We start from the raw sequence: 12,691 nt of genomic DNA, 5'->3' as shown, positions 1-12,691 counted from the left end.
GTACATCACGAGAAACACTGGACTGGAAGAAACACAAGCTGGAATCAAGATTGCCCGGAGAAATATCAATAACCTCAGATATGCAGATGACACCACCCTTATGGCAGAAAGTGAAAAGGAACTCAAAAGCCTCTTGATGAAAGTGAAAGAGGAGAGTGAAAAAGTTGGCTTAAAGCTCAACATTCAGAAAACGAAGATCATGGCATCTGGTCCCATCACTTCATGGCAAATAGATGGGGAAACAATGGAAACAGTGAGAGACTTTATTTTGGAGGGCTCCAAAATCACTGCAAATGGTGACTGCAGCCATGAAATTAAAAGATGCTTACTCCTTGGAAGGAAAGTTATGACCAACCTAGACAGCATATTCAAAAGCAGAGACATTACTTTGCCAACAAAGGTCCATCTAGTCAAGGCTATGGTTTTTCCAGTGGTCTTGTATGGATGTGAGAGTTGGACTGTGAAGAAGGCTGAGTGCCGAAGAATTGATGCTTTTGAACTGTGGAGAAGACTCTTGAGAGTGCCTTGGACTGCAAGGAGATCCAGCCAGTCCATTCTGAAGGAGATCAGCCCTGGGATTTCTTTGGAAGGAATGATGCTAAAGCTGAAACTCCAGTACTTGGGCCACCTCATGTGAAGAGTTGACTCACTGGAAAAGACTCTGATGCTGGGAGGGATTGGGGGCAGGAGGAGAAGGGGACAACAGAGGAAGAGATGGCTGGATGGCATCACTGTCTGGATGGACGTGAGTTTGAGTGAACTCCAGGAGTTGGTGATGGACAGGGAGGCCTGGCGTGCTGTGATTCATGGGGTCGCAAAGAGTCAGACACGACTGAGCGACTGAACTGAACTGAGAGTGGCTATAATAACAGAGACACAATTGTAGCACTGTTTACAATAGCCAAAAGGTTGAAGCAACCCAAGTGTCTATCGAAAGATGAGTGAATAAATTGGTACAAACACACAATGGAATATTTCTCTGCCTGAAAAAGGAATGAAATTCTGATACATGCTAGAAGATACATGGACCAGGAAGACATTATGCTAAATGAAATAGTCCAGACACTAAATATTGTGTGATTCACTTATGTAAGTTTACTAGGCAAATTCACAGAAGCAGAAAGTATAGGAGTTGTTGTCAGGGTCTGGGGGAATGTGGGGAATGCATAGTACTGACGCTTACAAAACAATGTGACTGTATCAACACTACACGCCACTGAACTCACACTATAAAATGGTTAAAATGGTCAATTTTATGTAATGTATATTTTACCACAATTTTAAAATCTACTGACTGGCAGGCAGTAACAAGTTTTGGTAAGTATGGGAAAACTGGAACCCTCACACACTGGTGCTGAGAATGTAAAATGGTGCAGCTGCTTTGGAAAACGATTCGGCAGTTCTTCAAGGTTAAAAAGAGTTACCATATGATGTAGCATAGAATACGTACCCACACAGAAATGTACACAACCGTTCATAGCAGCATCACTCACAAGAGCCAAAAGAAAACCACCCAAATGTCCACAGACTGATGAATGGAAACATAAAATGTGGTATACACAACAGAATATTATCAGGCAATAACAAGGAATACAGTATTGATACATGCTGCAACTTGGATGAATCTTAAAAAACATTACATTAAGTAAAAAAAAGACAGTCACAAAGGATCCCATATTGTATGATCCATTTAAAGGCATATTTATAAAGACAGAAAGCAGATTAGTGGTTGCCTACAGCAAAATGTTAGAGAAACTGGAAGAAAACAGGAGTGACTGCTAATGGGTACACAGGGCTTCTCTGTGGGATGATGAGATTAACTGTGGTGATGACTGCATAACTCTGTGAGTATGCTAAAAGCCTCTGAATTATACACTTTAAATGGGTGAATTGCATGGTGTGTCAATTACATCTCAATAAAGCTGCTATCAAGTAAACACCTATGAAGCACCTCTCTCTTAAGAATACTTACTAGAAAAACCAGTGATAATCAAGGAAGATGACTTAATTGTAAATCTTGCAATTACAAACATAGTTCACAGATTAACTTGCAATTATTCTTGTGAGTCTGTTATCTTGCATATGAAAAAAAATTAAAAATTCTATCTTTGCTTACTTTGGTCAAGGGAGAAGTCTTCTGTGGTGAACTCTGAGTCACAGCATCACCAGGACTTAATGCCACTGCAGTGCTGGTTCTTGGAGTAGGACGAGAACTGAAAAATGCACACCAGTTAACATTATTCAAGGGGCTTCCCAGGCGGCACTAGCAGTAAAGAGTCCGCCTGCCAATGCAGGAGACACAAGAGACCCTGGTTCGATCCCTGGGTTGGGAAGATCCTCTGGAGTAGGAAATGGCAACCTGCTCCAGTATTCTTGCCTGGGAAATCCCAAGGACAGAGGAGCCTGGTGGGCTATAGTTCATGGGGACACAAAGAGCTGGACACAGCTGATCAACTGGGCAGGGCATGGCATGCTATATACAGTATTTAGTTTTAACTAGAAGCTTAAAAAATATTATTTTTTTAATGTGTGCTGATCTAGGCAGGATTTACATTAATAAAAATAGCTCAGATATTCTACTGCTAAGTCACTTCAGTCATGTCCGACTCTGTGTGACCCCATGGACGGCAGCCCACCAGGCTCCACCGTCCCTGGGATTCTCCAGGCAAGAACACTGGAGTGGGTTGCCATTTCCTTCTCCAATGCATGAAAGTGAGAAGTGAAAGTGAAGTCGCTCAGTCATGTCCGACTCTTCGCGACCCCATGGACTGCAGCCTACCAGGCTCCTCTGCCCATGGGATTTTCCAGGCAAGAGTACTGGAATGGGGTGCCATTGCCTTCTCCGAGATATTCTACAAAGCATGGAAAATGTTTATAACTTTATTTCATAAAATGTTTGAACTGGTAAATTACTTTGGTACCTACTTAAGCAACAAGTTATAAACCTCATCTGTTTTTAATGATTTCTCCCACCCTTATCAATGGATGCCATACTCTGGGGGCCACTCCACTACATCCGGGTCTCTGAGTTTGAGTTTTTGGCATTTTAAGAAATTCTTCCATTTAAATCATTATGGTCTTTTGGTGATGAATTCCTTCAAATTTCCAAATATCACCTCTCCTCCACTTACCTGCCTTTGTATTCATTCATTAAACAAGTACTTACTTAGGTCACAAAATTTACCAGAGACTGTACAAAATTTTTTTTAACTGAATTTAAAATGCCTAAGATGTACAGACAAATTTAACATCCTTTATATTTAAATATGGGTAAAACAAATCAGGAAATTTTAGTTTATTATTATAACTCCTATGTCATGAAATTAAACTATGAGGCTGAACCTATAAATAAACTATAACACTTAATATTTACATTTTATCAAAATTTTAAATACATTGGCCTAATCACTTTAAATACCATTCTGAATTTATTATTTCAATGATTGCAAATATTGTTTAAGCCTCCCTCCCAGATAAAACTACATTTAAAAAAAAACACAACCTGTTTTTTCCTATAAGTCTTTATCCAAATAAAGGAGCCAGACTTCTGAAATTTTAAATTCAATTTTACTTGCAGTAAAAGTACAAAATAAAGAAGTTTTAACCCTTATAAATAGAAAAGATAAGGTGGCTTGGTTAGAAATTTTAAAAATACAAAGGGAAGTCTACATTCCACTGGCCAGCACTGAACAGTAACTTACAAGGAGAGCAAAACGGGAATGTGGCGTTTATCCCTGGCCTTTACTTCTGTGCAACATGGTTCACCACCTGGACAAGACACTTTAAGAAGATTTAGCTTTCATTCCCCAAAGACTCCTTACCACTCTGTTATTCTACATACCTGAGAAGAAACATGGACTCATTCAATTGACCCCCAAGGGTACTCTTAGGCCGCAAGTCAGATGGATTTTCTGTGGCAGGAAGGTAAAACAATATCCATAAGTGAACAAAAATATGAGCAGGGCATGATGTAGACAGAGATGTGAAGAGACAGATAACACATATTAGGGACTGTCAGAAACAGTGTTCGGAGCAGCAGGACCATGGTCAAACGCAAGCTCACCCAGCCTGAAGGAGTGACTGAGTCGCTGCCCACTTTTCTCCCCCTTTGCTTGTCCACCTTGAGGGCTCTTCAGAAGTTCCGTGGCATCTTGGGACCCAGAATATTCCATGTTTCTGCTGTTTAACAAGAGAAACTCAACTCAATCAAGCTTACTACTGAGCTTTCTGTAGTTTTCTGTGTCGAACAAGAGGCTGGCAAAGATACTTAAGTTACACAGGACATTTGTATTTTTCACTGAGTAACTGAAATGAGCTCTCAATGTGTGCAAGGCACTGTACTAAGACGCCTATAAAATTTATCACTGAAAAATAAATAGCAGCAGACCAACAGGAGAAGTAAACCAGCACTCGAAGCATCAGTGAGCCAGCAATGAATGAGCTTCCCTTTCATTTCTGCCCTTCCAGTGTCGCCAGCCCTGGGCTCAAAGGAGCTCCACAAGAAATCCTCTATTTCTGTTCCAAGGAACAGGAAAGGGAATCCCTAAGGGTCAGAGCAGGGGAAATACCCTAGTTTTTTGTTTGGTTTTTGGTTTTTCTTATTCCCTTTTGTCCTGCCCCAGCCTCCAGGTAATCTTGCAGCACACACTTCTGGCCCACGCCTAAAATCCTGTGGGAGAAACATCCTCTTTTCTAAACAGAGAGCTATGATCCCAAGAAGGTGAGGCAAATCTCTCTGTTCTCTTACTTTTCCTCTCTCATCATCTTCCTGTCACTTGGTCCCAAAGATATTCATCAAGACATAAAAGCATACACCATGAGGAAGTGTGGCTCACAGTGGGAAGGCAAGGTTGCCTCAATATTTGAAAACAAATTTATGTAAGAGTCCATAAAGAGACTCTAAAGGAGAGAAACCACATGATCCTATCTATTGATACAAAAAGGCATTTGACGTTTATTAATAACATTCGTTTCCAACTGAAAAAGGGAAGTTACAAAATCCTCCAGCTCATCGTGTGTACGTGTGTGTGTGTGCACACACACTCGCACATGTGAGCATGCTCTGTTGTACCCAACTCTTGAGACCCTGAGGTCTGTAGCCCACCAGGCTCCTCTGTCCATGGGGATTCTCCAGCCAAGAATACTGGAGTGGGTTGCCATTTTCCTTCTCCAAGGGATCTTCCTGATCCAGAGATTGAACCCATGGCTCTTGCATCTCCTGCACTGGCAGGCAGGTTCTTTACCACTAGCGCCATCAGGGAAGCCCATTGTACTTAATGCAGAAAGGCTGAATGCATTCTAAACTCAGAAACCAGGCAATGGTGTTCATTGTCATCACCCCTCATACACTGAGTTCAGTTGCTCAGTCGTGCCCCACTCCTTCATTACCTCATTCATTACCATGCTAAAAAAAAAGTCCTTGCAAGGCCAGTAAGAAAGAAAAGGCATACGGATCAAAAGGAAGATGGCATACTAAGATGCAAGGTGGCCGAGGACTTGCTGACGCTGATAGACAAGGACCCACGCCCAGTTTCTGCACTCTTCATAGAGCCTGAAGTGTGGAAACAGCTGAGCTCAGTGGATCGCAGAAACCAAAGTCTGAGAGAGACCTTATATAGAATTCAGATTTCTCTATCCAGTACACTGAATTGACAAGATTAAAATTAAGAATCAAACAACCATTATCACTGAATGAAGTGGAGAGAGGAGGAGTCGATTATCTGGACTTTGGCTCATCTACTTTTCACCTTGTTCTTTTCAAAACACCATCACTTTTGTAAGTGTCCCAGGCTAAGAAGACTTAATAATAAAATGAAGTATATTAGTCAGGATGAGCTAGGTTATGCTGTGCTAACATGATCCAAAAATACTAGTGACTTAGACTCTCCTAGCTTTATGTCTCACTCGTGCACACAGCCACCACAGGCAGGCAGGAATGCTGTGCTCATCGTGGTCACTAAAGACCCAGCCTGAAGGCAACTCCATCCGGACATTTTCTTCCTGATCACCTCATCAGGAGAAAGAAAGGTAGCAAATCACACCCTGGCTCTTTGAGTTTCTACCCAGAAATAACACATCACTTCTGCTCACATTTCATCAGCCACAGCAAGTCACAGGACTGCACCTAATTTCAAAGAGGGAAATGAGATCCTACCATGTGCTGACAAGGTGGGAGTCCAGGTGAACAGGACTAATGACCACAGGACTAAAACCCTGCCTGGAGAATAAACAACTGACCAGAGAATGAGCAAAGTCAAGCACACAAAATGTCGTGACTAAACTCTTTAAGCAACCCTTAATTAAACAAATGCCCGATTTTCTATTATGAAAAGCACAGAAATCCACATCACTGAGGCTGCAATCATAGCAATGGGCCAAGTGCTTAATAACCATGCCCCCCACACAAAGATCAGCTTGTACTACCTGACGTTGGAATCCTCAGTGCTTGAGTCCTGATCATTTCTAGCAAAAGCATCCTTCCAAAATGAATGCTGCAGCAGGTCTGCCCAAGTCAGTCTTTATAAAACAGAAATGTTTAAAATCCATTTTAATATGATTTACCATGGAGAATTCCCAGGACATGTCCTAGTTATACATATCAGATCCGTTTCACATATTCCTTTTTATTATCTATTTTTTAAATTCTTTTCTTAATTTTTAACTGGAGGATAACTGCTTTATAATATTGTGACGGCTTCTGCCATATAACAATGTGAATCAGTCATAAGTACACATGTCCCCTCCCTCCTGAAATCCCTTATCCCCTAACCCACCCCTATGGGTTGTCAGAGAGTACAGCACTGAACTCCCTGTGTCATACAGCAGCTTCCCATTAGCTATCTATTTTACACATGGTAACGCACATGTTTCAGCGCTACTCTCTCAATTCATCCACCCTCTCCTTCCCTAGCTGGGTCCAAAGTCTGTTCTCTGTATCTGCATCTCTATTCCTGCCCTGCCAATTTTGTAACTTCACTTTTAGAAGTTCATTCAGAAATAAACAAGCTTATCAACCTCATGACTATACACAGTCACACCTCTGTTTAGGAGTCAAAACATTATTTAATCAGATCACCCACATTAAGATGACTTCAGGCCATATCTGAAAACTAGACTCACTTTCAAAGTATTAAGTTTTACTACTTATCAATTATACCTGAGGTATACTCAGATTCAAAATGATTAACCCTAAAATTCAAAAAAGATAGTAATTTATATCTGATTATTCAAAATTTAGGAAATGAAATTCAAACTATCTTGGTTGAAATTAAAATACAAGTGATAAAGATCTGGCAGCCGCAAGTATATGTCCCTTTTATACAAATGGCTCCTTAAATTCACTAACAATTAAAATTGCCAATAAAATGGAATTTCTTTTTCATCTACCAAAGTAGCAAAAAATGTATAAGATCAACAAAGCCCACTGTATTTAACAACTGGAGGGAAGGAGCTTTCTAAAACTGCTGGAAGTATAAACCTTCCCATGTTCCTGGGATCAGCAAATGTGTCCACATTTTTAATGTTCTTATTAATCTTTGGCCAGCAATCCCATCTTGAGAAACTTATTCAAAGGAGATAACTTCTTAAGTGAACAAAAACAAAGAGAGACAAAAACATATTTACTATAGCAGTCAGTATATATGATATTCTAAATCAAGAAGCATTCTCAAAAAAAAAAGCACTCTGAATACTGTTATCATACATTATTGCATGTACATTCAGCAGCCACTTAAAATGACCAAGTGAAAAAATAAAATGACCAAGCAGATATATAGAGTAAAGAAACTAGGTTGTGGGGTGGTCCCATTTATGCAAAAAAGTATTTCATATGGAATATAAATACATAAAAATATACCCTAAATAAGGTCCTAAATTAGCTAAATTAAGCATATTTATATCTTATCCAAAAAATCTGGGAGATTATCCACCAAAGTAACACTTATCCTAAAAGCATGCTATTGCAAGTACAGCAGTGTCTTACAATTTATTCAAGTATAAACATTTTCTTCTGTATAGTTTCTCTCATATTTAATGCTGATACATTACATGCTATACTAAATTTATTCATTTTACACCCTGAAGTAGAGACCCCAAACATTTGTCGAAAATCTCAAGATAACTAGTGGGAGAACCAGAAACTAGTTTCTCTTGTCTTCCAGGCCAGGGAGACCCCCACCTTCATTCCCTACTCCCCTCTGCCCTCCCCTACTCTGTATCGTAAGGCTTTCTAACTTTCTGCCATCCCTGCTACACAGAGCATTCACACTGTGCCTGTGATCGTCACTTGACATTCCCAGTATGACAGGAATATCATATTGATAAATCACTTCACATTAAAATAGGGCCCTGTTAGTCATTATTACATTAAGTATCTTGACAGCACATCCACAGTGGGGTAGTCTAAGACAGTTTTAGCCTGAAATCCACAATGGAAACAAAAAAGTGTACTCCTTGGATTTGGGGAATTACAAGGAAATCTGTCAACCTATGAGGCAACTACGTGCTACATTAGAAGAAAAACTGACTTTTAAAATGTCTCCTGATTAAATACACCTGCAAACAGCAGCCACTCAATGTAGACTCAGATTTCTTTTTTTCCCCCCCCAAAAAGAGAGATCATTTGAACAGTTCTTTCTAAAATAAGAACAATACAATTTTAGAAGTACACTAAAGGAAAAAAAAAAAGATTCCACTGCTCATTCATGTTAAAATATTACCCATACATACCTTTTCTGAGGGTCTTTTTGAAGCAAACCATCAAGCAGATTAATAAAATCTGAAGAAGCTTTAGGACAAGAAGAATCTAGATACAAAATAATAACCCAAAAAAGAAAGTGGTTAAGTAATGAAAACACACCCTGCATCAACATTATAACAGCAGCATTTTAAGCACATCAATTATTTTTAAGAGAACACAGAATACATAAGTAACAATAAAGCCTCCACTTAATGGAGGAAGGGAACAAAAATTTTAAACTTTGTCCCTGGACCACAATAAAACATGTATCTCAAAAACTAAGTTCTGACTAACCTCTAAACTTTCTCTTTACAACCCAGTAACGATCATGAGCTCACACCGTTGTCTTCAACTATTAATTATGTTTCATTTTCTGAGGCATTCTTAACTTAACCAGCTTTGCTTGATAATATACTGTGACTACAGTACTTGTAATCCCACTTTATTTCAAAGATTTTTAACAGGAAAAGAATAAACATCACAATATTATGATACTGTCAAATTCCATTCATCTCCAAGTGTTCTGTCTTTTTATACTGGACAGATGTATACCCTGGTCAAATTATCAGTCTATAATTAAAAGAAGTGGCCCAGAAGATGATGGCCAAAGGCATCAAAACAGATGGTGCTATTAGGCACTGTGGGCACAGTCTGAACAAGATCCCTGTGAAATAATCACCCTTGGGCCGCCAGTGGTTTTCTTGACCAGACCTTTGATACCTTCATTTTCAGATTTCTTTACGCTGCATAAACATCTTTAACTTATACAAGAAAACAATACTTAATGCTATGAGTGCTTATACAAGTTAAAAATCAGAAGTCATCATTATAAGAAATAGGAATGACTGATTTCTATGAAAACGGAAGTTGAAAAAAAAAAAGAAAGAAATACTTTTTAAGAAATACAGACCCCTTTCAAAATATCAAGATTTTTTGTTTTTTTTCACCTAGGATGAGTCTTAAAATACTGAAAATATTCTGCATTCCTATTTCTTCCATCAATTATTGAGGATTCTTTTTCTTTTAAAACTCACAACCTTATTTTTCAAATTCAAAATGAATATTCAAAATGAATATAAAGTCACATATGTGGTCTTAAGATCCACATCTTTTGAGGTATGTAGCAAAGTGTTTTATTATGTTAGTACCTTCTTTTTCTTTCCTTAAAATTGTTAATGGTAAACACATTAATTACAATTTGTAAATTTTCAATACTTCTAAAACACTGCAACCAAATCTAGCTTAAACGCTTGAGCTTATCAGAGTAGCATTCTGATTTCTCAAGATACAAGACTGAGAAATGCTTGATTTGTTCCTATTCAAACACTACATGGGACATGAGTACATATTAAGTAAATGGTATAGACATATGAACACACCAAAATGACATAAAAGTTTGAGTTTTAAATCTTTAAACCAGACTTCTTTTGACAGGAAGACAAAATAATTTGTATTTTTAAATGAGGGAACTTAATAGTACTCTGCTTTCCGTTTCAGCATCTTTTTAAAAATGGCAAAGGGAGTACTAACATTTCTAAAAATATCAATTTGTGACTATTCAGAAAACACAAATTTGAGGGGTTATGAATCGACAGAAACACTTTGGGATAAAAGTGCACCGTTGGTCCGTGTAGTAAATCGACTACATTTATAATAAAAAAGAAATCCTACCTTTTGGAATAGGTGGCAAAGGATCTTCATAACAAATCTTTTCAATTAGTTCTGAGACACATTCTGAGAAGAATGGAGGCTTTCCTTAAATCAAACGAAAACTTGCAAAATTAAACAACAGTTTGCTACCACCAATAATTCTTAATGAATCTCAACTACAGACAGTTCAAGACTACATAATTTATAGGAAATATATACATATATAGCATAATTAATTACTGAATGCTGGGTATGTACCAGGCACACTGTCTATATATTTTTATATTTCTACAATTGAAAATTTATCATCCTAAAAATACAAAATTCACTTATGGATAACCATACTCCAAGAGTTGCACGGGCCACTGGACACATCTGAAAATTCATAGTCAAAGGTACCTTTACAAGATGTTCTACGAATAATCACTTTTCAACAGTTAGGCATATTTCAACATTCCAACTGATTATCATGAAAAATATCCTTGTCAAAAGTTCCTAAAAACCTGCACGTGCTGAGACAACCAAGCAAGTCAGCAAAAATTAGTATATAGAAAAACTTAGAAAAATCAGCTTTTTCACCTCTTACAGGTAAACTCTGCAAACTACATATGTAACCATTATGTATGTGTGTCCAGCTCTGATTTTAAACTGAACCAGAATGTAATCACCTGAAAACATTTCATAGAGCAGGCAGCCCAAGGACCAGAGGTCACTGGTGATGGAGAAGTCAGTACCCCTCACAATTTCTGGAGCTGTACAGATAAGAGATCCTAAAAATAAAGGTGAAAGGACAGTTTTGTTAGACATTCATACTGTTGCCAACAAATACACCTCGGAAAGACTAGGTGAAGTAAAAAAAGATCAGAGAACATGCACATGAATAGATCTTCATGCATATTTCACATTTTTATATGTTTTCTAATTTTAAGGTCCCACTTGCCAAGAGGGCTTCCCTTGGCTCAGTCAGTAAAGAATTCACCTGCAACACAGGAGACCTGGGTTCCATCCTTGGGTTGGGAAGACCCCTTTGGAGGAGATCTTGGCAACCCACCCCAGTATTCTTGCCTGGAAAATCTCCATAGACAGAGGAGCCTAGTGGGCTGCAGTCCACAGGATTGCAAAGAGGCAGACATAACCGAGCGACTAAGTACAGCACTTGCTAAGAAAGCACTTGCTTTCAGTCCCGAAGTCGTGTCAGACTCTGCAACCCCTCAGACTGCAGCACAACAGGCTCCACTGTCCTCCATCATCTCCCAGGGTTTGCTCAAATTCAAGTCCACTGAGTCAGTGATACTACCCAACCATCTCATCCTCTGCTGCCCCCTTCTTTCACCTTCAGTCTTCCCCAGCATCAGGGTTTTTTCCAACAAATCGGCTCTTCACATCAGGGTCCAAAGTATTAGAGTTTCAGCTTCAGCAACAGTTCTTCCAATGAATATTCAGAACTGATTTCTTTTAGGATTGACTGGTTGGATCTCCTTGCTGTCCAAAGGACTCTCAAGAGTCTTCTCCAGCACTACAGTTCAAAAGCATCAATTCTTTGGCGCTCAGCCTTCTTTATGGTCCAACTCTCACATCCATACACAACTACTGGAAAAACCACAGCTTTGACTAGACAGACCTTTATAGGCAAAGTGATGTCTCTGCTTTTTAATATGCTGTCTAGGTTTATCATAGCCTTCCTTCCAAGAAGTAAGCATCCTTTAATTCCATGGCTGCAGTCATCATCCACCATGATTTTGGAGCCCAAGAAAATAAAATCTGTCCCTGCTTCCATTCTTTCCTCTTCTATTTGCCATGAATTGATGGGACTGGATGCCATGATCTTAGTTTTTTGAATGCTGAGTTTTATGCCAGCTTTTTCACTCTCCTCTTTCACCTCATTAAGAGGCTCTTTAGTTTCTCTTCACTTTCTACCATTAAAGTGGTATTATCTGCATATGTGAGAATGTATTGAAATATAAACCTTTTGAATAATCACCTGAGTAAGAGGTGTGGCACACTGAAGTGCATTCTTTTAAATTAACAATTCAAATAGTTGTAAGAAAAGAACCTTTGATTGTTATCAACAATATCTTGATTAGGACAGATTAAGTTATATAGAAGTCAGCACTCCAAATTCTCACTGGCTTAACTGCACAAGTTTCTTCATTATGAAACTACACATCGCCTACAGGTCAGCCAACAGGCTTCGATCCTCACAGTCAGTCCATCCAAGACCCAGGCTACATTTCAGTACATGCTTCCTAAGTCAGCAAGGTGGGGGCAAAGAATGTGGTTAACTTAATACGGGCTCTTAAAACT

The 12,691-nt window shown here is 38.8% G+C and overlaps 1 protein-coding gene across 2 annotated transcripts in view; it reads right to left on the bottom strand.

Annotated features, from left to right (window-relative positions):
- ULK4 (unc-51 like kinase 4) overlaps positions 1–12,691 on the bottom strand; it is a 511,789-nt gene that overhangs the window by 482,513 nt on the left and 16,585 nt on the right. For both annotated transcript variants that reach the window (XM_010835460.1, XM_010835461.1), the window contains 7 exons: positions 11,056–11,157; positions 10,409–10,492; positions 8,728–8,803; positions 6,424–6,516; positions 4,064–4,179; positions 3,842–3,911; positions 2,117–2,213 (listed from right to left, as the gene is read on the bottom strand). In XM_010835460.1, the coding sequence (XP_010833762.1) occupies positions 2,117–2,213; positions 3,842–3,911; positions 4,064–4,179; positions 6,424–6,516; positions 8,728–8,803; positions 10,409–10,492; positions 11,056–11,157 (638 nt within the window). The remainder of the gene's footprint in view (positions 1–2,116; positions 2,214–3,841; positions 3,912–4,063; positions 4,180–6,423; positions 6,517–8,727; positions 8,804–10,408; positions 10,493–11,055; positions 11,158–12,691) is intronic.

Source organism: Bison bison, unplaced genomic scaffold (genome assembly GCF_000754665.1).
Source record: "Bison bison bison isolate TAMUID 2011002044 unplaced genomic scaffold, Bison_UMD1.0 scf7180017864043, whole genome shotgun sequence".
Taxonomy (NCBI): Eukaryota; Metazoa; Chordata; class Mammalia; order Artiodactyla; family Bovidae; genus Bison; species Bison bison.
The sequence above is the reverse complement of the archived record's forward strand: the minus strand, read 5'-3'. Positions and strand labels throughout refer to the sequence as shown.